General features: G+C 43.8%; 1 protein-coding gene across 2 annotated transcripts in view; it reads left to right on the top strand.

Moving 5' to 3' along the window:
* Positions 1–27,086, top strand: part of RALGAPA2 (Ral GTPase activating protein catalytic subunit alpha 2) — a 344,341-nt gene that overhangs the window by 148,984 nt on the left and 168,271 nt on the right. For both annotated transcript variants that reach the window (XM_040429694.1, XM_040429695.1), the window contains exons 25-31: positions 4,271–4,399; positions 5,131–5,189; positions 5,841–5,949; positions 20,351–20,461; positions 21,651–21,719; positions 24,019–24,156; positions 25,096–25,279. In XM_040429694.1, coding sequence (XP_040285628.1) covers positions 4,271–4,399; positions 5,131–5,189; positions 5,841–5,949; positions 20,351–20,461; positions 21,651–21,719; positions 24,019–24,156; positions 25,096–25,279 — 799 coding nt within the window. The remainder of the gene's footprint in view (positions 1–4,270; positions 4,400–5,130; positions 5,190–5,840; positions 5,950–20,350; positions 20,462–21,650; positions 21,720–24,018; positions 24,157–25,095; positions 25,280–27,086) is intronic.

Genomic DNA, 27,086 nt, shown 5'->3' with positions numbered 1-27,086 from the left:
GCATAGAAAACACCCATTCTCAAAATGGTAAGGCTATATCCTTTTATTACGGGTTAAATGAGGGAGAGAGAAAAAAAATAACTGAAGAAAAAATATCTGCAAATCTCTCCTGGGATTTGAACCAGAGGCATCTACATGCATGGCTGACCACTTTCCTCCAGGTTACTAAATTATCATATTGAGAAGAGTGGTTTTCTATACTTAATAAGTTAATACATATTACTGGTTTCTTTATAATAATATATTGTGCCTTGAATAAACCAGTAATATTTGTTACCTTTCTAAGCATAGAAAACCTCTAATCTCAATATTATAAGGCTATAGTTAGTAGCATATGTGATATGTATATGCTGTGAGACAGCTCTAGGACACAGCTATGCCTTCAGCATGCTGATGTCTAGCACTTTAAATCAAGGGCAGGACAGAGTGTGCAGAGCAGTGCTCCAATGATTTAGCCCCACCCCCTGGTGCTCTAACATGTCTAAAACACAGATATCTCTGTAGCTGTTTAACATACAGGCAAAAGAAAGAAATGCCCGGGCCCCTCATACTGGTCATACTTACCCTGCTTGTTCCCGTCGAGGCCAATAGCAGGTTGCGACAATAATGAGCCTCCCTTTAACACACTATATAGTATAAATAGGCTTATGCCCTCCATTACTATATAGTGTAAGGTTAGGATTATTAAACTGCTTAAATGTTAATCCAATGCAACGTTCCCAGTGTGAGGAAATAGTGACAGCGAAATTGCTTTTATAAACAAACTTTATAGTTTGCTTACAGGGAATTTGTCACCAGGAAGTTCACTATAAACCAGGCACAATGCATTGTAGGGCTAGATCAACTGAATATGATACGTTTCCCTTAGCAATCTGTTGCTTCATTCTGGAAAAAAAGTGGTCCCGAGCCACTCAACATAGCCTTCCTCATTCTTCTTGATCCCCCAGGATGATGATCATGATCTCCAAAATGACATAAATTAGAGGCCCACGTTACATTTTATAGGTCCCCTATAGGCACAAGTCATTCAAGTGGAGCTCACCATCAAACTTTGAAGAAAACCGCACGTATTCATTTCTATTTGCTTCTGGCCGTTGCAATGCTGTTGAAATCCCATAGACCTGATTGGAGTGATTTACTACAGGCTGGTATTTCAGAAGTCGGTCATTGTAAAAACCCCACTGGAAGCCGCGACATATTAGTTAAGGCTACTTTCACACTGGCGTTTCTGGGTCAGCTTGTGAAATCCGTTTCAAGGCTCTCACAAGTGGCCCAAAACTGATCAGTTCAGCCCCAATGCATTCTGAATGGATAAGGATCCGTTCAGAATGCATCAGTTTGCCTCCGTTCAACCTCCATTCCGCTCTGGAGGCGGACACCAAAACGCAGCTTGCAGCGTTTTGATGTCCGTCTGACGAAACTGAGCCAAACGGATCCGTCCTGACTTACAATGTAAGTCAATGGGGACGGATCCGTTTTCACTGACACAATATGGTGCAATTGAAAACGGATCCGCCTCCCATTGACTTTCAGTGTAAGTCAACACGGATCCGTTTGCATTATCATGAAAAAAAAAATATATCATTTTTTATTATTATTTTTTGTTTGTTCATGGTAATGCAAACGGATCCGTTCTAAACGGATCTAAGCGTTTGCATTATAGGTGCGGATCCGTCTGTGCAGATACCAGACGGATCCGCACCTAACGCAGGTGTGAAAGTAGCCTACGACAGTAGAAAATTTGTCGCATCTTCTGCTCTCCATGGCCAGAGCAGAACTCTATTTCAGCCAAGAGCTGAGACTTCTGGCACATAGGTTGGTAAAAGAGCCAGGCCGCAAAGCTTCCTCCCATGACCTGCCTCCTCTCACTGTCACCCAGCAATCTTTTTGGAGTGAGGGTGGAGCAAAACCGCCGATTGCGGTTTAATATGTCAAGAACCCACTGGCTGTAGGGGTACAGTAGTTTTTTGGGGGCAGCATTTAGTATAGAGAGGTGATTGTCTGGGGATGTTCTACCTTTTACTTGGCTGAAGTCAGAGTATCTCAGGAATGTTCCTTTGGAGGTAAGTCAAGACATCTTCTAGTGTGGAGCAGTTTGTAAGGTTTAGAGAGGATTTCAGCAGAACGTCTGTAGAGATGGAGCGGCTGCAGCATTCTTGTGTTTTTCATTTCATAAAGCTCCATTAATCTAGCCGCCTGTCTAAGGCGCACTATTTTTAGTTGCCCTTTTCCACTTTTGTAAGCTTTTCTGTCTCTCCATATTACTGACAGGAGAAGTATGAGAATAACATGAGGTAATCAACTGTGGGGACTGCGGCGGGGGGTGTACACGGAAAAAAAAACTAGCAGACCAAGGAAAGGTTAATTGTGTCTCGTGGGAAGAATAATTCCCATCATAAGTACTACTTGTAATCAACCGCTGTCATCTCAGGCACTTGCCCATTCTGCCATACTGCAGAAATAATTATTAGGAAAATGGCTAACCGGAAATAAAATCAGATCGGCTCACACTGATTGGAAGTGAATCTATCTTCTGAGTGCGGTTAACTACATTTGTGCACTGTAGAATGCTCGCTGCTAGCACCGGCCATTGTCGCTCGTCTGCCGAGACTCCCGCGAAATTGTGTGGGCAGTATGAGACGGGTTCATTGATTACAAATTGTATAATCAGCCCAGCATCTGTATCTAAAAGCTAAATACTCTTGTGAGAGGCTTTTCTTCATTGATGGGTAATAGGGGCGCCATCGGGCACATTTGTTGGGGTTTCTGCTTTCCTTCAAAAACATCACCACCCCTGTCCATGGGTGGTGTCTGGTATTGCAGCTCAGCTACATTGGAGCTAATGGGGCTAATGTGCAATACCGCATGCAGCCTGAGGACAGGGGTGGTGCTGTTTTTGGAAGAAATCAGCCCTCTTTTTCTAATCCTGGACAACCACTAGCTGTGAGAATATGTATGTTTGTTGTGCACATGTCTAATATACAAAAAATAAAATTCAAAAAATGAAAAGCTGTATTAAAATATCATTGCCGTTTCCATTAATGAGTAACATTAGTTTGTGATTTATGGTAAATAGGTTTCTTATTCAGCTTATTATCGAATTATAGATGATGGGATATTGGCCCGCATTTAGAAGGAACCAAAGAACCATTAGTACCCTAGGTGGCCCTTTAAATGGGTGTTGCCATTTTATAAAGGGGTGGCATATCCCTAGTGGCGGGAGGCTGACCTTTGGCACATTCACTGATTCAGTACAACTCCAGTCAGGTGAAGAGGCCGGCTGCAGATCTCTTCCAGGAGCAGCGCTGTGCAGGGAAAATGGTGAAGAGTCGAAGTGCTGAATCCGCACTGTAGCTCCTTCATTCTCCTAGAGGTCAGCCCCCCCCCCCATTGATTAAAGATCAATGGCATACCCTAGGGATATTCCATCACTTCATAAAATTGGAATGCCCCTTTAAATGAGTAAAGGAGGAGGAGTGTTTGGAAAGATTCTTTTTCCTTATCGGTATATGTAATTCTAGAACATTTTATGTTGAGGGACCTTAGAATTTTTTGTTTGCCTCCCAAGGAGCCTCTCTTCCTACATCCACCTCAAAGAAGCTCAGCTTGGTGAGAAAAGTATTCAGCTTTTCAGGCCATTCTACATCTACTTTTACCTTTTTATTTTGACATATACAAGTCTGGTACCGGTTTGGGTTTAGGAAGTAGGGCTCCCACTGAGCAAAGAGGTCTGCCGCACTCTGCTAAGCCTTGAGACTGTCAATTTTTAGTTTTCTGCTTTCTGCACGTCCCAAAATATAATGATAGCAAGTCCCTGTGACTACCATGTTAGACTTTCAGCAGAGTGCGGGGTATTTTATGTGGCTGCCGTAAAAAATAGTCTACTCATGGAACTTATTTGAACATAGTTCTGTTTAATAGTGTTCTGCTGTCTTGTGACCTAAATTGTGAGTATTTTTGCATTACCTATTCGGTATAACGATAATTTTAAGGCTGGTGCTACACGGCGACCTTGGCCATGACACTAGTCACACAACCAAGGATAGCTAGGTAGCACTGCAGTCTTTCAACTGAATGGGGTCACAATGTGACTCGACTGTAGAATCACAAAAAATCCAACACAGACATTCAGTTCGGTGGCTGCAGTGCTACACAGCGATTCTTGGTCACGTGCCAAAGTCGCCATGTAGCCCCATCCTAACTGCTTAGAATTATGTAACTATTGAAACTTCTATTGAGCTAGCGTCCTGAAGTGTGTGTCATCTCCTAGGCACCACGTCTGGAAGCACAGATCATTTTGGGATCCCTTGTTTGCTACCCAAACATTTATAAAGACCTCCCCTTGCTCGAGTCGTCCAGTGGACTGAATGATGTCATCATAGACAACAAGGACATCAAGGTAGGAAACATTGTTTGCTCTGAACATTTTACGAAATGGATTCCTTTGCAAATTCAGTTCATGCCTTTATATCATGCCTTTATATAGGGCGTTCTGCTATTTCTGGAACTCTCATAGAAGTGAATGGAGATCGCAACCGCAGCCACTCTCCATTACCTCTATGGGAGCTCCTAAAATGGCCAAGATGGTGCTCTGCTATTGTTGGCACTCCCATAAAAGCGGAGGGTGGCTGCGCTTGCGCTGTGTTCCCTTGTTCACTTTGGGGGCCCAATTCTAGAGATAAGTGCGCGTCCCAGACATTGGCAAATCCTACTGATATCCCACCAGAGTGCGAGATGGGCCAACCCCTTTAACTCTGCCTAGTCTTCTCGTAGACATTACAGATTAAATACCCATTCTTTGCCACAACTAGGTTCCACATTGTCAAAATTTCGGGCTTGTCAGATGAGAAACTAAATAAATTCTGTTAATTGTATCACTGACATAATAGTGTCCTTGTTCTATGAAGTTCTTCCAGAATTAGCTCCTACACTGTATTAATCCAGGACAAGTGGGCTGCAACATATGAGACCACCAGTGTAGAGCTGCTCTATTTTAATTTGGTGTCAACCATTAGGTTTGCCTACATGTAACGATGGATCCACGTACTGTGTAGATGTATTTTGATGACTTTGCATAGTTTGTAGAGTGCCGACAATATCCATAACGCTAATCTTTGTTCTCTGTCTTAGAGCATTTTGATTGACATTTTGCTCAAGAACGCCAGGGAGGAGCAAAATGAATCGGCAAGGTAAGATTGTAGGGGGTCGCACCTGTTTTTTGTGGCTTTAATGCATCTGAGAGGATTTAATCTGACCTGTAACCAGAGGCTGGATTATCATATCATTAAGGCCGAATGCACGAGAGCGGTCTGTGGTAACCCGGCCGGGATTCCTTCTGACAGCAGGAGCGCACGGCGTCATTGGTTGCTATGACGCCGTGCGCTTCATGCAGCCGCTGCTGTACAGTGATACACTCGTATAGATCATACGAGTGTATTACTATAGTGCAGCGGCGGCATGAAGCGCACGGCGTCATAGCAACCATTGACGCCGTGCGCTCCTGCTGTCAGAAGGAATCCCGGCCGGGTTACCACGGACCACTCTCGGCCGCGAAACACGGCCGTGTGCATTCGGCCTAAAGGGAAGTGCAGCTGTATTCGTTGTCACTTTTCTGTTAGAATCTCAGCAACTGATTGTAAGGCCTCATGCACACGGCCGTTGTTTTGGTCCGCATCCGAGCCGGATCGGGAAGCGTCAGGGAGGAGATCGGGAAGCGTCAGAACGGGAGTGAGCCTCTGATTTTATTATCATTTGTAAACCCCTTTAAAACCAGGCCAGAACATCTGCTTGAAGCCTTCGTGCTGTCCTCCTATGTCTTATGATGCTTTCTGTATTATAAGGTGCATTGCAATCTGCTGTCTTGGGATATGGATCTGTGAAGAGCTGGTAGAGAATACCAATCATCCTCAGCTTATCGATGCGGTTAATGTTATTGGAGTAACACTAAAGGTAAGTCATGCTCTTTTTTGCCCTCTAAGAATGTCATGCACCAGATCTTTTGCCATATGTGATACATTCCACTTCTTGCTCTGTTGTGTTATGTGCTGGTCAGCAGCCACGTACTATGGTGACAACTCACCATTCATATCGTATTCTGTGCTGATATTAAAGGCAGGGCTCCAGATGGCGACCAAAATGGTCGCCAATGCGACTTAGAATTTACAAATGGCGACAAGACTTTTTAGTCTTGTCGCCATTTGCGACTAGACCCGCCACCGCAGCTCTGCTCAATACAGCGGCGGGCACAGGAGATGATAATTCTCAGCAGCGCAGGAGGAGTCTCTCCCTCCCCCCTGTGCTGCTGCCCCCGCCTCTGCCAATAAGAAGAGACAGGAGGAGGAGGGGAGGGGCTGTGGCCACTGCGCCACCAATGAAGAAAACTGACCTGTCATACAAATACAGGAGGCGGGTGCTGGAATCAAATAGCCGGCACCCGACCTTTGTGACAGGGAGCTGCGATCAGCTGCAGTTGAGTTAACCCTTCAGGTGCGGTACCTGAGGGGTTAATTGTAGCTGATCGCAGCCCCCTGTCACAAAGGTCGGGTGCCGGCTATTTGATTCCGGCACCCGCCTCCTGTATTTGTATAAGAAACGTTGGTGGCACAGTGCGGCCCCCCCCCCCCCCAAACACCCCAGTATAAGAAACATTGGTGGCTCAGTGGGAAGTGCCAATGAGGGTTAAAAATAATAAAAGAAAATTAACTCACCTCCTCCAGTTGATCGCATAGCTGCCGGTCTCCTGTACTTACTTCTTTCTTCAGGACCTGTGGTGACGTCACTGAGCTCATCACCATGGTAATGGATCATGTGATGAGCACAGTGACGTCACCACAGGTCCTGAAGAAAGAAGTAAGTACAGGAGACCGGCAGCTATGCGATCAACTGGAGGAGGTGAGTTAATTTTCTTTTATTATTTTTAACCCTCATTGGCACTTCCCACTGAGCCACCAATGTTTATTATACAAATACAGGAGGCGGGTTAGGGTTGAGTAAATTATTTTTTTTATTTTTTAACCCTCATTGGCACTGCCCACTGCGCCACCAATGTTTATTATATTGGGGGGGGGGGGGGGGCACACTGCGCCACCAATGTTTATTATTTTGAGGGGGGGCGCACTGCGCCACCAATGTTTATTATATTGGGGTGATGGGGGGGGCGCACTGCGCCACCAATGTTTATTATACTGGGGTGATGGGGGGCGCACTGCGCCACCAATGTTTATTATATTGGGGTGATGGGGGGCGCACTGCGCCACCAATGTTTATTGTATTGGGGTGATGGGGGGGCGCACTGCGCCACCAATGTTTATTATACTGGGGTGATGGGGGGCGCACTGCGCCACCAATGTTTATTATATTGGGGTGATGGGGGGGCGCACTGCACCACCAATGTTTATTATACTGGGGTGATGGGGGGCGCACTGCGCCACCAATGTTTATTATACTGGGGTGATGGGGGGCGCACTGCGCCACCAATGTTTATTATACTGGGGTGATGGGGGGCGCACTGCGCCACCAATGTTTATTGTATTGGGGTGATGGGGGGGCGCACTGCGCCACCAATGTTTATTATACTGGGGTGATGGGGGGCGCACTGCGCCACCAATGTTTATTATACTGGGGTGATGGGGGGCGCACTGCGCCACCAATGTTTATTATACTGGGGTGATGGGGGGCGCACTGCGCCACCAATGTTTATTATACTGGGGTGATGGGGGGCGCACTGCGCCACCAATGTTTATTGTATTGGGGTGATGGGGGGGCGCACTGCGCCACCAATGTTTATTATACTGGGGTGTTGGAGGGGCGCACTGCGCCACCAATGTTTATTATACTGGGGTGATGGGGGGCGCACTGCGCCACCAATGTTTATTATATTGACCTTCTACTATGCATTCTGTATTCAGAATGCTATTATTTTCCCTTATAACCATGTTATAAAGGGAAAATAATACAGTGAATAGACTTTCATCCTAGGAACCATGCGTGAAAATCGCGCCGCATCCGCACTTGCTTGCGATTTTCACACAGCCCCATTAACTTCTATGGGGCCTGCGTTGCGTGAAAAACGCACAACAGAGCATGCTGCAATTTTCACGCAATGCACAAGTGATGTGTGAAAATCACCGCTCATGTGCACAGCCCCATAGAAGTGAATGGGTCCGGATTTAGTGCGGGTGCATTCCGGTATTTTGAATGCCGGATCTGGCACTAATACATTCCTATGGGGAAAAATGCTGGATCCGGCATTCAGGCAAATCTTCATTTTTTTTTCGCCGGAGATAAAACCGTAGCATGCTGCGGTTTTATCTTTTGCCTGATCAGTCAAAATGACTGAACTGAAGACATCCTGATGCATCCTGAACTGATTTCTCTCCATTCTGAATGCATGGGGATAAAACTGATCAGTTCTTTTCCGGTATAGAGCCCCTGTGACGGAACTCTATGCCGGAAAAGAATAACACTAGTGTGAAAGTACCCTAAAATATTAAGTTTAAATCCCCCCTTTCCCAATTTTACATATAAAATATATAAACAATAAATAAATAAACATATTACATAGCGCTGTCCAAACTATTAAATTATTCAAAAATATCTCCTATGCGGTGAGCATTCGCCATTTTTTAGTCAACTTGTCACCCCAAAAAATAGGATAGGTCATTAATATCTGACTGGTGAAGGTCTGGCACCCTGCTCCCTCCAGCACAAGAACTTCTTCTTGAATAGAGCAGGACACACAGCGCTGTTTCAACTGCAGCTTTGCTCCTATTGAAGTGGATGGAAGCTGAGCTTCAGCAACCCATCACGACCACTACACTTGTAGCTTTGCGTCCTGCTCCATTCTAAGTGCTAGCTCCAACACCAGAGTCTGCATGGAACAGCTGGGGGTACGAGGTGTCGGGCCACCACTGATCAGATTTTAATGAGTATCAGTAAGCTGTAAAATCTCTTTAAATCACAGAAAATGTTGTTCTGCCTTGTGGTCAAGTAGTGTGTGATGTGCACATTTGCTGCAAGTGATGATTAAGGCTGTGTTGGCCACAAGGTAGATTATGTCTCCTGTGATGGCAATATTCTGGCCATACACATTAAAGGGGTTGTCCATGTTATTTTTTTGTTAGTTTATTTCTAACTAAACAAATGTAAGGAGTTTTCAATTCACTTGCTTCATCTACAGTGGCTGAGGTCACATGACCTATGATGTCCGCTTGTCTCCCTTCTCTTATGCCGTTCTGTGCACTAGCCTGGAGCAGGTCTGCCTCTGTGCATAGAACGTCATTGTGAAGGCTGTGCTGGTTGCAGTGCCTGATCTGCTGCTTGAGCTGTTTGCCTTGTGTCTCCCCTCCCTCTGGATTCTTTAGCAAAGTTTAACCCCTTCTACCACAAAAAATATTCTGATCTCCCCAGACATCATTTGTTGGCGTAGAGTTAGGAGCTGTCCACACACATTAGTGTGTTAGCCAAACCCACCCTTCTTGTCATGTTCGGCTGACAAAAGTATAACATGTATGGCCAGCTTAAGACTTTCATGATTGGCCATCAACAAAATGATTATTGATAGGGCTGTAGCTCATCAGCTCCACGTACATTGAATGGATCAGCGTGGCCATCATCCCATTCAAACTCCTTACTCGTTCTTCTCCCAGTGATGGGGCCTCCCCCCTGCGATCAGACATATATCACCAATCCTGTGAATGTCCCTCATGGAAACAACCCCTTTAAAGTGCACCACTTTGTTTTTTTGTTTTTTATTATTGTGATCCAAAATTATGTGCTACTTAATTTCTAATTTATCTTCACATCAGTATCTTTATACCAATCTTGAGGTCCATTTTTTCTAAAACAAGTATCCAAATCCCCAGTATAGATATACAGTAGAGTTAAACAACTTATTTTAAACGCTCCCCAAAGCCCCTAAATGTGTAAAAAAAAAAAAAAATAATAATAATAATAAATGTCTACTCAGCACTAGTGTTGAGCGAACTTCTGTTTTGAAGTTCAGTGTACAGGGTTTCGGTTATCTAAGAATTCCGTTATGGATTTTGCTACCACGGACCTTAACTCATGGTCTGTGGTAGCGGAATCCATAACGGAACTCTTAGATAACCCAAACCTTGTACGCCGAACTTGAAAACAGAAGTTCGCTCATCCCTACTCTGCACCTAAGAGGTTTTCCAGGAGTAGAATATTGATGTTCCAACGTCAGGATAGGTCATCAGTATCTGATCAGTGAGGCTTCAACTCCCAGCACCCATGCTGATCAGCTTCCTAGGCCAATTACATCATATTCATCGTCACATGGCCTAGGTTGGTGATTAGTGCCATTCAAATGAATGGGTCAGGCTGCAATACCAAGCACAGCCACTATACAATGAGCAGCGCTGTGTTTTGTATGTTGTAAAGAGTCCACAACGCTCATCTGAGCGCCACATCCTCTTGAAGAGCTGATTTTGGAGAATGCTAGATGTCGGGCACCCGCCGATCAGGTAATAATGGCTTATCATGAGAATAAGTCATCACATCAATATTTTACTCCTGGAAAACCTATATAAAGCTCCGCCATTTCCAGGTCTGCCGCCCCAGTCCTCACCTTTGGTCTTTGGTTCCATGGCTGTAGCGGTGACATAGCTGTATACATCTGTGTCACTGCTGTAGCCTGTGAACTGGAATTCGTATGTACCCCAAAATGTTACTAGCAAAAACATCAACTCACCCTACAAAAAACAAGTCTTCACATCTTCACTGATGTAACATTAAAGAAAAAATGAAGAATCTCTGAAGGAGGGGATGCAAAAATAAATAATTTGTTTAATTGTGCAGTAATAAAACATAAACCTACTAATATTTGCATACTAACCCTTTAACTAGAGACAGCCTGTTATTGATGCCGTACTAGTATGAAATATTTTTCCAGTTTTTTATTATCTAAAACTTGAGTGTCTCCTATAGTCAGGTGCGTCTTATGGTCCAAAAAATCCAGTACTTGTAAATATCCTGTGAATTATGAATACAGGTTTTAGTATGGTTATTATACCACTGTTTTAAAGTTTTTTTTTTTTTTTTCTCCTGCCATTCCTCTCATCATGTACTATCAAGTACTTTACTATCTCTAACCCCTTCAAGACCAAGTCACATTTTGCAAATCTGACATGTTTCACTTTATGTGGTAATAACTTTGGAAAGCTTTAACTTATCCACGCCATTCAGAGATTGTTTTCTAGTGACACATTGTACTTCATGTTAGTGATAAATTCGAGTCAATATGTTTTACCTTCCTAAAAAATTTTTTTTACAGAAATGTTGGAAAAATTCGCAATTTTCTACATTTTTATTTCCCGGGTCTTCTGACCGATAGTGGTACCTCATAAAATAATTATTACTTTACATTTCCCATATGTCTACTTTGTGTTTGCATCATTTTGTAAATGTTATATATTTTTTTTTTTAGGACGTTAGAAGTCTAAGTCTACTTTGACACTGCCGTTTTGGCTTTACGTTTGTGAGATCCGTTCAAGGCTCTCACAAGCGGTCCAAAACGGATCAGTTTGCATCCTAATGCATTTTGTATGGAAAATGATCTGCCCAGAATGCATCAGTTTGCATCAGTTCAGTCTCCATTCCGCTTTTCAGACGCACACCAAAACGCTGCTTGCAGCGTTCTGGTGTCCGTCTGATGAAACGAAGCCAAACGTCCTGGCACACAATGTAAGTCAATGGGGACGGATCCGTTTTCACTGACACAATCTGGCAGAATAGAAAACTGATCCATCTGACTTTCAATGGTGTTCAAGACGGATCCATCTTGGCTATGTTAAAGATAATACAAACGGATCCGTTCTGAACGGAGGCATGCGGTTGTATTATCTGAACGGATCTGTCTGTGCAGATCCATGACGGATCCGCAGCAAACGCGAGTGTGAAAGTAGCCTTAGAAGTTTAGAAGCAAATTTTTCAAATTTTCAGAACATTTACAAACCCCCACTTTTTTAAGGACCAGTTCAGTTATAAAATCACTTTGTGGGACTCCTAGTAGAAACCACTCATAAATGACCCGATTTTTAAAAGCTACACCCCTCAAGTTATTCAAAACTGATTTTGCAAACTTTAACACTTTGTGTTCCACCAGAATTAAAGGAAAATGGAGGTGAATTTTTTACATTTCAAATTTTTTTCACGATTTTTCAGTTTTAGATCCAATTTTTCCTGTAACCAAGCATGGGTTAACAGCAAAATAAACCTCCAATATTTGTTACCCTGATTCTTAAGTTTACAGAAACACCCCATATGTGGTCATTAAGTGCTATATGGGTGCACAGCGGGGCTCAGGATGGGAGGAACTGTATGGCTTTTGGAAAGCAGATTTCGCTGGAATAATTTTCAGGCACCAAGTCGCATTTGAAAACAACCTGAGGCACCCCAACAGTGAGAAAACACAAAAAGTGGCCCCATTATGGAAAATACACGCCCCAAGGAATTTTTCAAGGGGTATACTGAGCACTTTGGCCCAATAGCTTTTTCATAGAATTTAGAAACACTTAGCAGTGAAAATTGAAAATTTCATATTTTACAAGAATATATCGCTTTAGACCCAAATGTATTTGACCTTTAGACCTTCAATGTATTCATCTAGGGCAGGGGAGGGGAACCTTTTTGCTGCCGAGAGTCATCGTTCAGGGGCCATACAAAATTCTCAACTTAAAAATTTGACGACTATGTTTGGTCAAACATATAAGTGACTTAGGGGTAAGTTACAGAAATTGCGCTTCAATTTTAAAAATCTAGAGCGCTGTATTTTTGCAGCACAAAATTGCACCTGCACTACATATTACAAATAGTACAGGTGCCATTTTGACTACACATAGCTGTCTAATATTTAATTTGAGAAAGTTATATATTTAGTTCTTTGGCATTAATGGCAGCCAAGCTAAACCCGGGAAAGGGGGGGGGGGGGGGTCCAGAGAGGGGTTCACCCAGCTTTCACTGTCCCTGCCTCTTTCTTCTCAACTCTCCCTACCTTTGTCCCTTTTTAAGCCTCAGATCCGCCCCCACCTCCACCAGCCTCAAATCAACCTCTTATCAGACCCCCCAGCCTCAGATTAGCCCCCCGCCTCAGATCATCCCTTCCCCACCCTCAGATAAGTCTCAATCAGACATTTAAAATAAATATAAAAAATAAACTTGCCTCTCCAGGTCCGGACGACAGATTCACTCACCCTCCTTGGTCTTCTTCCGGCTGTGCTGTACTGTGACCTGACAGCGCACAGCATCAGGTCATAGTACGCATCTACGTGTACTACGTCTACAGTGTCAGGACACAGCGCGGGGCTGGGAGAAGACCAGGGAAGCCCTCCCGCATGCTAATGACTGCTTCCATCATAGAAACATAGAATGTGTCGGCAGATAAGAACCATTTGGCCCATCTAATAGAAGCGGTCATTAGCATTTTCTGGCCGGGGGCCACATGAAATTGGCCCGTGGGCTGGAGGTTCCCCACCCCCCCATAGATTAATTAGGAAATGGATGAAATAGACTTAATAGATATCAGTGGAGGTGTGATAAACTTGAAAGCACTCTCCAATGCAGAGGCCCAGTTTAGAGGGGCAGGTCTGACAGTAGTGAGTGGTGTCTTTCCTAATCCCTCTAACTGAGCAAACTTGACACCTTTTTTGGGGTCGCCTTTTTTTTCTGTTGGGGCAAGTACTCCAGGTAAATAAGCACTGCTGACTGAAATACTGCCCTCTCCTTCCTGAACGCCAAAAATAATTTTTTTTATTATTTTTTCCCAAAATTCCTAGAAGGTCCCCCCCATGACCAGCTGTCCTATGGAGAACAAAGGCATTATGTAGTGACACTTGGGTTAGGTACACAGCTAATTTTCTGTACCACACCCTAGATTTTCTGAAGGCACTGTAGGGCTGTAGTACCTGGTCTGAAAGATCCACTCCAGCCATGAACTGGTTGTAATCCTGGATACACACAGGCTTGGTGTTCTGCTCTGTGGTCCCTCGGACTGGGATTGGGGTGGACTGATCTGCATGGATGGTAGTTAACACAAGAACATCCCATTTGTCCTTGTATTTTAGCAACATCAAATTTTCAGAGCAAACAGCCCTGCTTTCCCTGCGACGCACTGTCTGGTCTATAAAGGATTTAGGGAGCCCTTTTTGATTTAGTCTAATTGTGCCACATGTGCCTAGGCACTTCAGGAGAGGGACACTATTGTAAAAGTTGTCTAAATATAGATTGTATCCGTGGTCCAGCAGGGGGTGGACTAAATCCCATACTATCTTCCCACTTATACCCAGAACCGGGGGACAATCGGGTGGCTCAATTTTTTTAATCTTTTCCCTCGTAAATACGAAAGCGCAATGTATACCCGCATACACTTTCGCAGGTCTTATACAACTTCACGCCATACCTAGCCCTTTTATTGGGCAGGTACTGGCGGAAATGTAATCGGCCTTTGAAGTGGACCAATGATTCAGCCACTGAGGGGCATTTTTGAGGGGTACTGTATATACTTGACCAAGTTTGGAATTGTAGTGGTCAACCACTGGCCTAATTTTAAAGAGTCTGTCATAACTGGGGTCGCTTGGGGGTGGGCGTTCATTATTATTGCTGAAGTGTAGAAATCTTAGAATAGCTTTGAAACGAGCACGGGCATGGCAAGACAGTAAAGAGGGGTGTGATAAAGAATATCTTTGTTCCAATACGAACGTATTGTTTTTTTTTTTTATAATGCCCATGCTTAGTAGAAGTCCCCAAAACTTTTGTGTTTCAGTCGTGTCAGTAGGGATCCTTTTGTGGAGTCTTGCAATATAACTGTCTTGATGGGAGGCAATAAATTGCTCTGCATATATATTTGTTTGTTCCACCATCAAGTTAGGCTACTTTCACACTAGCGTTTTAGTTTTCCAGTATTGCGATCCGTCATAGGGGCTCAATACCAGAAAAAAATGCTTCAGTTTTGTCCCTATTCATTGTCAATGGGGACACAACTAAACTGAACAGAACAGAATGCTCCAAAATGCATTCTGTTCCGTTTTGTTGCGTTCCCATACCGGAGAGAAAACCGCAACATGTTGTAGTTTGCTTTCCGTCCAGAGCAAGACTGATCCGGCATGACCCCCAATGCAAGTCAATGGGGAGGGATCCGTTTTCTCTGCCACAATAGAAAACGGATCCATCCTCCATTGATTTTATGACGGATCCATCTTGGCAATGTTAAAGATAATACAACCGGATCCGTTCATAACGGATGCAGATGGTTGTATTATCAGTAAGGGAAGCGTTTTTGCTGAATCCTGCCGGATTCAGCCAAAACGCTAGTGTGAAAGTAGCCTTAATTAGGTAATTAGTGAAGAATAATTGGAATTTTTTTTATTTAACTGAAACCTGTGGTATCTACATTGATGCCTGGAGTGGCTGTAAATTCAGGCACCTGGGGCACATAGTTATATGTGGGGATCTATGAAGAGTCACTTCAGTCGACTGCGCACTACCCCTTGAACGCCTATGAGGGGGTTCATCATTATATGAATCATTTGAGGAAGCTGAAACTAAAAATGTCAATTCATCTCCACTGTTAGAGTCAGTGTCCTCAAAAAGCATGGCATATTCATCTTCGGCAGTGAAAAGCCATTTAGTCATTTTAAACTGTAAACTAACGTAGGTTTTTTTGTCTTTCTTTTAATCTTTTTTGTTTTTGTTTTTTTCAATAGAACAGCAAACTAAAATCCTATATGTCCTTTAGCATAATAACTCCCTGAGTCACTTGGCAGTTATTGACCGGTGTCACAGGTAGCACAGATGGCTGGCGATGAGCCTCAGGAGGCTGAAAATTATATATAGGGGTCTAGTAGGGGGCACAGAGTAGTGCCAATATCCTTATTGGGGCAAAAAAGCGGTTAATTAGTGTATTGTTTTACACTTATAGGTGGCACAAATCCACATGGGACTTATATTTTACAGAATGGTGCCACTCAAGCACAGGACACAAGTATGTACACCCACGAGGATGGCACACGTAGTGACAGGGTTAATATAAATATATATATATATATATATATATATATATATATATAATATATAAATTCAGTTTTTATTTTTTTTAATCTAACTTGGGAGTGTGTGACAGGTGTCTTGACGGACGGACAGGCTGGTGTGACAGGTGTCTTGACGGACGGACAGGCTGGTGTGACAGGTGTCTTGACGGACGGACAGGCTGGTGTGACAGGTGTCTTGACGGACGGACAGGCTGGTGTGACAGGTGTCTTGACGGACGGACAGGCTGGTGTGACAGGTGTCTTGACGGACGGACAGGCTGGTGTGACAGGTGTCTTGACGGACGGACAGGCTGGTGTGACAGGTGTCTTGACGGACGGACAGGCTGGTGTGACAGGTGTCTTGACGGACGGACAGGCTGGTGTGACAGGTGTCTTGACGGACGGACAGGCTGGTGTGACAGGTGTCTTGACGGACGGACAGGCTGGTGTGACAGGTGTCTTGACGGACGGACAGGCTGGTGTGACAGGTGTCTTGACGGACGGACAGGCTGGTGTGACAGGTGTCTTGACGGACGGACAGGCTGGTGTGACAGGTGTCTTGACGGACAGACAGGCTGGTGTGACAGGTGTCTTGACGGACGGACAGGCTGGTGTGACAGGTGTCTTGACGGACGGACAGGCTGGTGTGACAGGTGTCTTGACGGACGGACAGGCTGGTGTGACAGGTGTCTTGACGGACGGACAGGCTGGTGTGACAGGTGTCTTGACGGACGGACAGGCTGGTGTGACAGGTGTCTTGACGGACGGACAGGCTGGTGTGACAGGTGTCTTGACGACGGACAGGCTGCTGTGACAGGTGTCTTGACGGACGGACAGGCTGGAGTGACAGGTGTCTGGATGAGGTGATGATGACAGGACTGATCTGTCGCTGACTGGGGCACAGAAGAGCAGCAATTCGGCACTGAAGGGGTTAATTCTCTGTGAGGTGTGGATTCTGACAGTAGCTCCTTCTCTGATCCCTTCCCTGACAGGAATTATGACGATCAGAGAAGGAGAGAGTACATATAGTTCTGCCCTAAACAGTGTCAAAGTGCTATGATTGGGCCGCCTGCAGTAGTGGACCAATCACAGCGATCGCCGGCCTGTGAACACTTTGATTCGTTCCCGTCGGCGTCGCTGGTTGCCTAGCAACCCCCGCGTGCTGGCTTCTCTGAACTGTCAGCGCAATGCTCCGTGCACTGACAGTGTAACCGCATCACGTATATGCACGTGGGAATGCGGTAAGGCACCACATTCCCCCACGTACATGTACCTGATGTTGCGGGAAGGGGTTAAAAACACTTAGATGTGTAATGTTAGTTAATGGTAATGGATGGGGTGGGAACATGAAGTGCAGTATTCTGCTGTGTAAATTACTTATTCAGATCCATATCGGGGAGCTGAAAAGAAAGGTGAATTTGTATGTCCATATTACAACACTAATTAGCTTGGAGTTGTCGAGTGAAATTACTCCCACGGTGTGGGCGAGGAGGGATCATACAGGACTATCTCTTTGTTCCCTTTTATTCCGTTGGCTTCAGAAGAGTGTCTGCTCCACTTCAGTGCGTATAGATATTCAGTAGTGATCGGTTTAGTGGATGAGAGGCCTAACATGACGCACCTTGTGCTTGAATCATACCTCTTCACTACCTAAAAGGCATCGGAGAGTCGTCCAGAGGAAACAAATTTTCATTTTTTGCCTGTTCTTCACATAAAATCTGCTTTGTTTTGTTTGGGTAATACTTATATAAGCCAGGTTTGAATAGAGTTGTTTTTTGTAGTTGGAAGTATGTTTCAAATCCATCTATGCTTTAAGACCATGGATACCTTTGACTTGAAAAGAATGATTTTCCCATATATTAGTGGTTACCTTGAGTTAAAAAAAAGGTTGCACTCTGTGGTCTTCATTCCATCATTGGGATTCATTTTATAATTTTTCCACTTTTTTTGTATTATAAAAAAATGTAAAAAATTAATTATACACTGAGCAAAAATATAAATGCAACACTTTCGCTTTTCCTTCCATTTTGCATGAGCTGAACTCAAAGATCTGAAACATTTTCTACATACACAAAAGACCCATTACTCTCAAATATTGTTCACAAATCTGTCTAAATCTGTGCTAGTGAGCACTTCTCCTTTGCCGAGATAATCCATCCCACCTCACAGGTGTGGCATATCAAGGTGCTGATTAGACAGCATGAATATTGCACAGGTGTGCCTTAGACTGCCCACAATAAAAGACCACTCTGAAATGTGCAGTTTGATCACACAGCACAATGCCACAGATGTTGCAACGTTTGAGGGAGCGTGCAATTGGCATGCTGACTGCAGGAATGTCTACCAGAGCTGTTGCCCGTGCAATGAATGTTCATTTCTCTACCATAAGCAGTCTCCAAAGGCGTTTCAGAGAATTTGGCAGTACATCCAACCGGCCTCACAACCACAGATCACATTTCAGAGTGGACTTTTATTGTGGGCAGTCTAAGGCACACCTGTGCAATATTCATGCTGTCTAATCAGCACCTTGATATGCCACACCTGTGAGGTGGGATGGATTATCTTGGCAAAGGAGAAGTGCTCACTAACACAGATTTGTGAACGATATTTGAGAGTAATGGGTCTTTTGTGTACGTAGAAAATGTTTCAGATCTTTGAGTTCAGCTCATGCAAAATGGGAGCAAAACCGAAAGTGTTGCGTTTATATTTTTGCTCAGTGTATTTGGGGTTCTCAGTATAAGTCATCAGTATCAGATCAATGGGGTCCAACTCCCAACAGCACCAGCAATCAGCCGTTTGAAGAGACCACAGCGATCTGGTGAGCACTGCAGCGTCTTCCTAGGCTTGTGACGTCAAGTTCATAGGTCACATTGCTTAGGCGCAGCACAGTCCTATTCGAGTGAATGGGGCTAAGTTGCAATATCCAACACAGCTACTATCCAGTGGCCTACTGAAACTTGGCCTACTGAATACTTAGTATATATTAAGTGTAACATGTGGGTCCCAGGAGCTCAGCCATATCCTCCCACCACCTCTTTTCCTCAGTGGAGGGAGCCACTACCTTCCCTCTACCCTGTCTGCAGTAGTACTAAAAGAGTAAGCCATGCCCCCTCTGTTAGACCCCACCCCTGAACTGGCTGCCAGCTGAAGATGAACTGATCAGTGGGAGATTAACCCTACAGGAATGCTTGTGTCAGAATCGTGCAGAAAACACTTAAGACTGACAAACCGTGAGGGCCACCATATTTCTCATTTCCTTTTCTCATTTATTATTATTTCTTTACCTTACCGAATTAAGCTTGCATCACACATGCACTTTGTGTCCTGCAATCAGCCATCAATCATTTCTGCAAATTAAAAATCTAAATTTCAATGTTATTTTAGGCTACTTTCACATTAGTGGAAAAACGTTTCCGTTACCATAATACAACCGGATGCATCCGGCATGAACGGATTCTGTTGCTATAGCCATGACGGATCCGTCATGAAAACAATTGAAAGTCGATGGGGGACGGATCCGTTTTCTATTTTGTCAGAGAAAACGGATCCTTCCCCATTGACTTACATTGTGTGCCAGGACGGATCCGTCTTGCTCCGCACCACATGACAGGCAGAAAAACGCTGCTTGCAGCATTATTCTGTCTGAGATGGGAGCGCAACCAAGCGGAACGGAATGCATTCTGGCGCACTCAGTTTCGTTCAGTTCAGTTTTGTCCCCTTTGACAATGAATTGGGACAAAACAGAAGCGTTTTCTTCCGCTATTGAGATCCTATGACGGATCTCAATAGCGGAATTGAAAACGCTAATGCGAAAGTAGCCTTATCTGGTTTCCATGTAACTGTCAGGCTGCTGATCATGCGTATGCATTCTGTTCCTTTCGATCATTTCTACGGTTCTCGCAGAGGTAACATACAGAAGGAGCAGCTTTGAGCAGCTGGGACGTGCTTTGCTGTCAGCCTCCCCTACTGCTTTCTAGCACTGCAGGCGATCAGCACCACGGACAGTTCACATACGTCTAGCAGCGAGCAGTCTTGTTAGCTGTGGATTTATTATACGTGTGTGGAATAATATTGATACGTATTTGTATCCTTTCATAAGTTACTAATATGTTTATGTAGCTAACTGTAAGTTAGTGATAACTTTCCCATACTTTTCTATTGCTGCTATATGTGTTTTGCCTTTACCAGTCGTCCTGTGCCATAATACGAGCACAATTATTACAGGGCATCCCCATAGTATTTTCAGAAAATTCTTTTGCTTTCTCTACCTTGACCTATTACATCTTGGTTTGGTATCTTTACAGTTTCCCAATAAAGTAGTCGCCCAGGTGGCCTGCGATGTGCTCCAGCTTTTGGTTTCTTACTGGCGAGAACTTCAGGACCCCGATTTGCCTTTGTGTGGAAAGATCACGGAGGTAGGTGGTGTTCTTCCAGCTCTCTGATAGAAGTGTTGAAGTGTGGCTTGTGAAGATCAAGGTTTCAGCCAATAAGGCTTACCTAGCTAGAAGTTATGGCCTTTTCTGAGGCAGCCATACTCCTCCTCATGTTTCCCCTTAGTTCCGATACTGCTCTCCACTTCCCAGGAAAGGTCCGCTCATCCAAGCAATGACCATAGCGGTGACCCACCCTAGCCAGTGGTTTGCTGAGTGGCCCTTTCCTAGCAGAGACCAGGAAGTGCAGAGCAGTGAGGACCCATGCAGCGTTGCAAGATCGATGAGGGTGAGTATGGCTTTGTGTCCATTGTTTTATTTTATTTTTTTATGAGTTATCCTGGAAAACCCCTTTAAGTTCTTTGCTTGTGGTCATTAAAAGGGGTTGTCTCATCTTGCCATTACTAAGGGGAGATGAGACACAGGCCCGACCACGCTCTGCTGTTTCCCGGCCGGGTGGTCGGAGCTGCGTCTCATCTGACCTTAGTAATGGTGAGATAAGACAACCCCTTTAAATGCAAACCACTATACAGTATATACAAAAAGGCTAAGATGAGTCCTGGTGGTTTGATTCTCTCAGAGGTGCACAGCTCTGATAACCGGACTGTATTGAGCCCTGTGGGATTATCTCATGATGAACACGACAGATATTATCTGGAAGCAAATAGCAAATGAAAACCATGTGGAATTGATTTACAGAATATATTACAAAATTCTATTCTGAAAATATTTTCTTTGCAGAAATGAGAATGCCCTTTACTGTCTGGCCCTGTGTTCTCATCACATCAGCCAGCACTTTGTGACAAAGGCTCGTAGACTGCACAAGAGTGGCCTTTAGGCAATATCTTTGGACAGTGTATTTTTTTCCTCTGAAAACTCTGACCTTGTTTCTACTGATTTAAAAATCCCCACCCCCACCCTCCAACAGGACCTGCCTGGGCATGGCTTTCCTAACAGCGTTGTATCGGGCACAGTGGTGGTCCCGGAGACGCTGCGAGATTCCCCAACATGAGAGCTAATACTAGGACCAGACTTCCGAAATGTTTTGTGACTGATTTAACCTTTTAAATTTGACATTGTGTTCAGCGGATTGTGTAATATATTACATCTGATATTCCGTTGTTACAGTGAATGGACAGAATTTGTCTGCATTTTTTTTTTATCTCTCTTGTAGATTTTGATAGCAACTATTTCGTTCCTTCTGCCGAGTGCAGAGAACTCCTCAGTGGAAACAGATAAAAAGGTAAGCGTTGTCTCCCTCTGGCAATGCCTGGCAAAGCTGTAGTAGTACAGTATGTGTATTTCCTGGTATTTCAATTGTAAGATTTTACAGTACATTTCCATACATTTATTGTTGGTCATTTTACTTCTTTCTATGTCTTCATCTATGTGCAGTAAGAAGTGAGTTGTTCTTATACAGACACCATACTGCATTTTGTAGTGTGAAGAAATCTTCATTATAGGGGTTGTTCCACATTGGGCTTTTGTCAGCTATGTACAGGATAGGTGATACATGTCTGATCATTAGAACGGGCGTCCCAAGCTCACCTCCCTCCCCTGCCTGTTCCTCCACACTGTAGTGGTTTTGGTAAGCAGGCCACACGTGTGACCACAGCCTCGCAGTACTTCACGATTTGAGGAGGAACAGAGAGCTCAAGGCCTCCCCTTCAGGTGATGGTGGGGACCCATTGGTGAGGCCCTCTCACACCCTAAGTCATTTATGATACATTTCTGTAGAAAATAGTCAAAATGCAGTGGTTATTGTGTGTACTCAGGTTATTTAAAGGATTTGCCCTTTTTGGACATCCTATTCTCATAAAGTCCTCAATGATCATGAGTAGTCCAGGTTTGGTCCCAAGTGATGAGCTGGTATCATCCTGAGAAACATCTCGTTAGGTGCTTATTTTCCACTGGAGAAATGAAAACTATCATTACATTATGTGAGTAGACTGTGTGCAGACTGTTAGGACTGACTGGTCCATTTTTGAATGCTGTTTGCATGAAACCTTTCTCAGTTTCAGTCCTCAAATTTATCATTTAAATGTTTTCTGCTACCATCAACAAGACCTGCACTCACGGTAGCTGGGTCCTCCAGAGGATCTCTCTGCTGTGTTAATAGAAGGGACCATTTTTTATTACATGTGTTCCATTGGGACACAATAAGGAGTTGTCAGCTGCAAGGCCAGACCTGTGCCCCTGAACATAAAAAAAAGCTCACCTGTCCCTGGCTCCGTTCCCTGCTGCTTCCATTCCCTGCAGAACCAGGAAGTGGCTGGGTTCTGTCACCGCTGCTGCCAATCACAGGCCTCAGCGGTTACATGGGCTTTAAATGTCACATCACAGCTTTGAGATACCGTTTAAGATGATGTGACCGCTGAGGCCTGTGATTTTTTTCTAGGTCCTGTGGGGACCAGAAGCGGCTGAGAACAGAGTAGCAGTGGGACTATGGGCAGGTGAATGTCCAGTGTGGATTTTTAAATGGTCACTACTAACTTTTTATACAACTTTACATCAATAAATAGTAGAAGCCACCATAGGAAACTTTGTGATATGTCTTATCAGAGAGAAATGTTTAGTACTGATGTTATCTGCTGTAAACCTTTCCCCTCCTTTGTGAAACGTTTTTTTGTTTCAAATACGCTTTGAATCTGTCTGAAATATGCTTTGAATCTGTCTCCTTACGGACCAGCTTACAGAGGAATCGTATTACACATGTCAATACAAGTCTATGGAGAGGGGAGGGGGAGCAGTGGGCAGCAGCAGAGTGAGATTGTCTCTTATTGAGTCTAAAAAGACTGGACAGCTGGAAGTGTATCTATCAATTAAAGGGCTAAATTCCCAGTCATACATATCAGTACTTTTGTGTAATGTCCTACATGATACTGGGGCTGCTTCTTAGTGAGTAAGGCTGGGTTCACATAACGTTTTTGCCATCCGTTTAACGTATACAAAAAATGTATACGTTAACGGATGCCTCAGACTGATCCCATACAGTGGCATTCGTTCACCATAGTGTTACTGTACCAGACTGCAGTATGGAAAAACGCGGTGTGCTAAGCTTTTGTATCCTTTTTTCCCAACCTATATGTTAAACGGATGGCAAAAACGTGATGTGATCCCACCCTTACAGAGGATTAGGAAGCAGCTTCCCCTCTACTTTCTGTGTGCAGGGTACCGGGTACAAGTCATATAATGGCCAGAAATAGTGTTATTCCTCGTGTGCACACACTGTACTATAGATTATTGCAGAGTTGTTGAAAGGTTATTTACTCCGTCAGATATGTTGCGAATTTGTAGCAGATTTTCCCTTTGGATTTCACCTCTTTAATGTATAGGGTCAAAATTTTCTGTGAATCCATAGCAAAGTCCACATGAAACAGATCTGCCACTATCCATGGTCCATGCCATGAATGTTTTGTGAATGAAGACTAATCTATGTGAATGTGCATTTTATAAGAAGATCTATTATACTGTATTTTGGCAAATGCTCGTGGAATCCATGTTACCGATGTTAGACTGTTGTAATTGTTGTTGTTTTGCAGTTTATAGTGTCCTTGTTGCTGTGCCTGTTGGACTGGTGCATGGCTCTTCCCCTCCAGACATTACTTGAGCCTATATCTACATCTTCCCTTGAAGACACAAATATGCCCAAACCTTCCCTCCTTGACTATATTTACAGGGTATGTATGATGTATGTTTGATGTTACGATAATGATCTGTACCCTGCACCTGAAATGAGCAGCTCTTCTCTAGACAGGGACAATGTGATTACAGCCAGAGGCGCTACACAGTTGGGTCACTCTGCTCCTCACTGTTTATGAGGGTCAAATGAAGGTTTGTGCAATTCATGTGATTTGTGTATTTCAGCGCACGATAAAAAAACCACTGAGCTATTATGACTCCTAAAATGCCTATAATACGGGAGTATTATTTTTCAGGGAGAGCTTCTTTTATGAATACTGTATGAACCAAATAAAGCTATTTCATATGGCAAAATTGCTTTAATCTTGTATTAATGAGACCTGATAGGTGACAGATTATCGGTTATTCTGGATTATCGGATTGGGGGAAAATCTCAGTCTGCTGCAATAATTGTGTTTTTAATCAGATCAATTTCTTAATAGTCTCTCGCTCAGGCTTCTGTTTCAGTGCTTGTGAAATTTCATATTATCAGCCTTTATTAGTATTAGCAAGTCTAACCAACTGGACTTGTATTTTCTCTCAAAGACATTTCGCTAGTCATCCTACTGGCGTTCTCAATTGGAAGACCTCTCCGGCTTTAGATACTAGTGACTCATGCCTCAGTTGGCATAATCAGTTTTTCCTAATCAGCACGAGGTCCAGGACGACATGGGGGTAAGATGTTGATTTCAGTTTGCATGACTGAAGCTATTAGGCGTGATTTAACTGCCTCGGGAGAGGTGTTAGAACAGCCTTGTCTAGCAAAACGTCTTCAAGAGAAAATACAAGTTGAGTTTCTCCGACATATTACTACTGATAGACCATGACGTGCATGAATGAGAACCTACGTTATTGGACCTTCTGGATTATCAGATACTGGATTAATAATAATTGTTAGGTGCTGTGATTTTCATTCTGATTATACATTTCCATTTTAGGTTCTACATTGCTGTGTGTGTGGCTCTAACACATACACTCAACAAAGCCAGTATATTCTGAGCCTGGCTGACCTCTCCTCCATTGAATATGATCCATTTCTACCCCTGGGGAGCGTGAAGAATTCTGAGCCTCCACCTTCATTTTCCTCCTCTGACTTCAGCAACCTCTTGACCGTGGCAGAAGGTGAGCAGCTATGGGGTTGATTCTCATTGTTTTGCCGTAATCCCTAAGAAGCGGAGTACTAAATGTCACTGCCGATGGGTTTCCATCCTTCAGGAAAACAAACACATAACTCATCACGCTCTTCTTTCTCTGAAAAGAAAATACATTCAGTCTTATTTCATAGAAATGGTTTTGACAGACTTTGGAAGTAATTACAGTAAACATTTAGAGCGTGGATCGGTTTGTAAAAGAACTTTAATGTAATGAAAAGGTGCCATATAATTGAGTGCTTTTATGCCGGCACAAGTATATTATGGCGCCGGATTCAGAGGTAAACACTTTTGCTTTTGCTGTGGTAAGAGCTATACTTTGCAGTGTAACATCTAAGTAATGTTTTTAATTTAGTAAACTTTTTTTGGAGTAATTTTGCACATTCAAAGCCGTTTATTGGGATTCGTATATTTGAGAAGCTTTTTATGTTAACATTTGCCGCAGTGCAAGCAGCAATTTTATTAGCTCCTGTGTATCAGAAGGGTAAGGTTCTCAAAGGGGTTTCTCAAGATAGGTCATCAGTAAGTTATTGCAGCTCAGCGTCATTCTCTTGAATGGGACTGAGCTGCACCTAGGCCATGTGACAAGAACATGAATGTGACGTCACTGGCCTAGAAGGATGCCACAGCCCCTACTGGCACGCCACAGTCTCTTCAAACAGCTGATGGGCAGGGTACCCGGAGTCAGACCCCCACCAATCAGATTCTGTGGAGTGGTCATCAATGTAAAACACTCGGAAAAACTATTGAAAGTATATCGTCATCAAATTACAGATTTATTTAAATCAGTTTCTTTGTGTATTTTAGTGGGTTTTTTTTTATTTGAATTAATTATCCCTATATCTATTATCCATCTTGACAGCTTTCACACTGACCCAGGGAGCACCACAATAAGCTGTTTGTTTTCTTTTTTCAGCAGCTTACTTGGCACTTCTGCTGTATAGACTGGCATCATATTAGCAGAGGGCAGGGAAATTAAGGCTAGTTTCACACTACCGTCAGGGGACTCCAGCAGGCTATTCCGGCGGGTGAACAGCCTGTCTGATCCGTCCTGCCGCTAGTGAACGTGTGCCCCCCAGACTGCCGCTCTGTCCCCATTGACTATAATGGGGGCGGAGTTCCGGCGGCAGCACGGCTAGAGGCAGCCGGACTAATAGTATGACATGCAATACTTTTAGTCCGGCTGCCTCTCGCCGTGCTGCCGCCAGAACTCCGCCCCCACCCCCATTATAGTCAATGGGGACGGAGCGGCAGTCAGGGGGCACACTTGAACTAGCGGCAAGACGGATCCGACAGGCTGTTCACCCACCGAAACAGACTGCCGGAGTCCCCTGCCACTAATGTGAAAGTACCCTAAAGAGGAACTATCACCAAAAAATGCAATGCAATCTGAAAGCACCATGTTATAGAGCAGGAGAAGCTGAGCAGATTGATATATATTTTTGTGGGAAAAGATTTAATAACATCTGTAATTTATACATTTGTATCTCTTCTTTTTTGCAGCCTGTGAACAGCTATTGGTACAGAGAGGAGGTATTTTCAGTGACTGACCGCTATCTCTGTATGCACACTTATACACACAATGCTATCAATCACTGATAACACCTCCCTCCTGTACCAGAGCTGTTCACAGAAGGTAGAAAAAGCAGAGATATAAATGTATAAATTGCATGTTTTACTGAATCTTTTCCCACAAAATATATATCAATCTGCTCAGCGTCTCCTGCTCTATAACATGCTGCTTTGCCTTGATTTGCATTTAGTGGTGATTCTTCTGG

Source organism: Bufo bufo, chromosome 4, assembly GCF_905171765.1.
Source record: "Bufo bufo chromosome 4, aBufBuf1.1, whole genome shotgun sequence".
NCBI classification, from domain to species: Eukaryota; Metazoa; Chordata; class Amphibia; order Anura; family Bufonidae; genus Bufo; species Bufo bufo.
The sequence above is the reverse complement of the archived record's forward strand: the minus strand, read 5'-3'. Positions and strand labels throughout refer to the sequence as shown.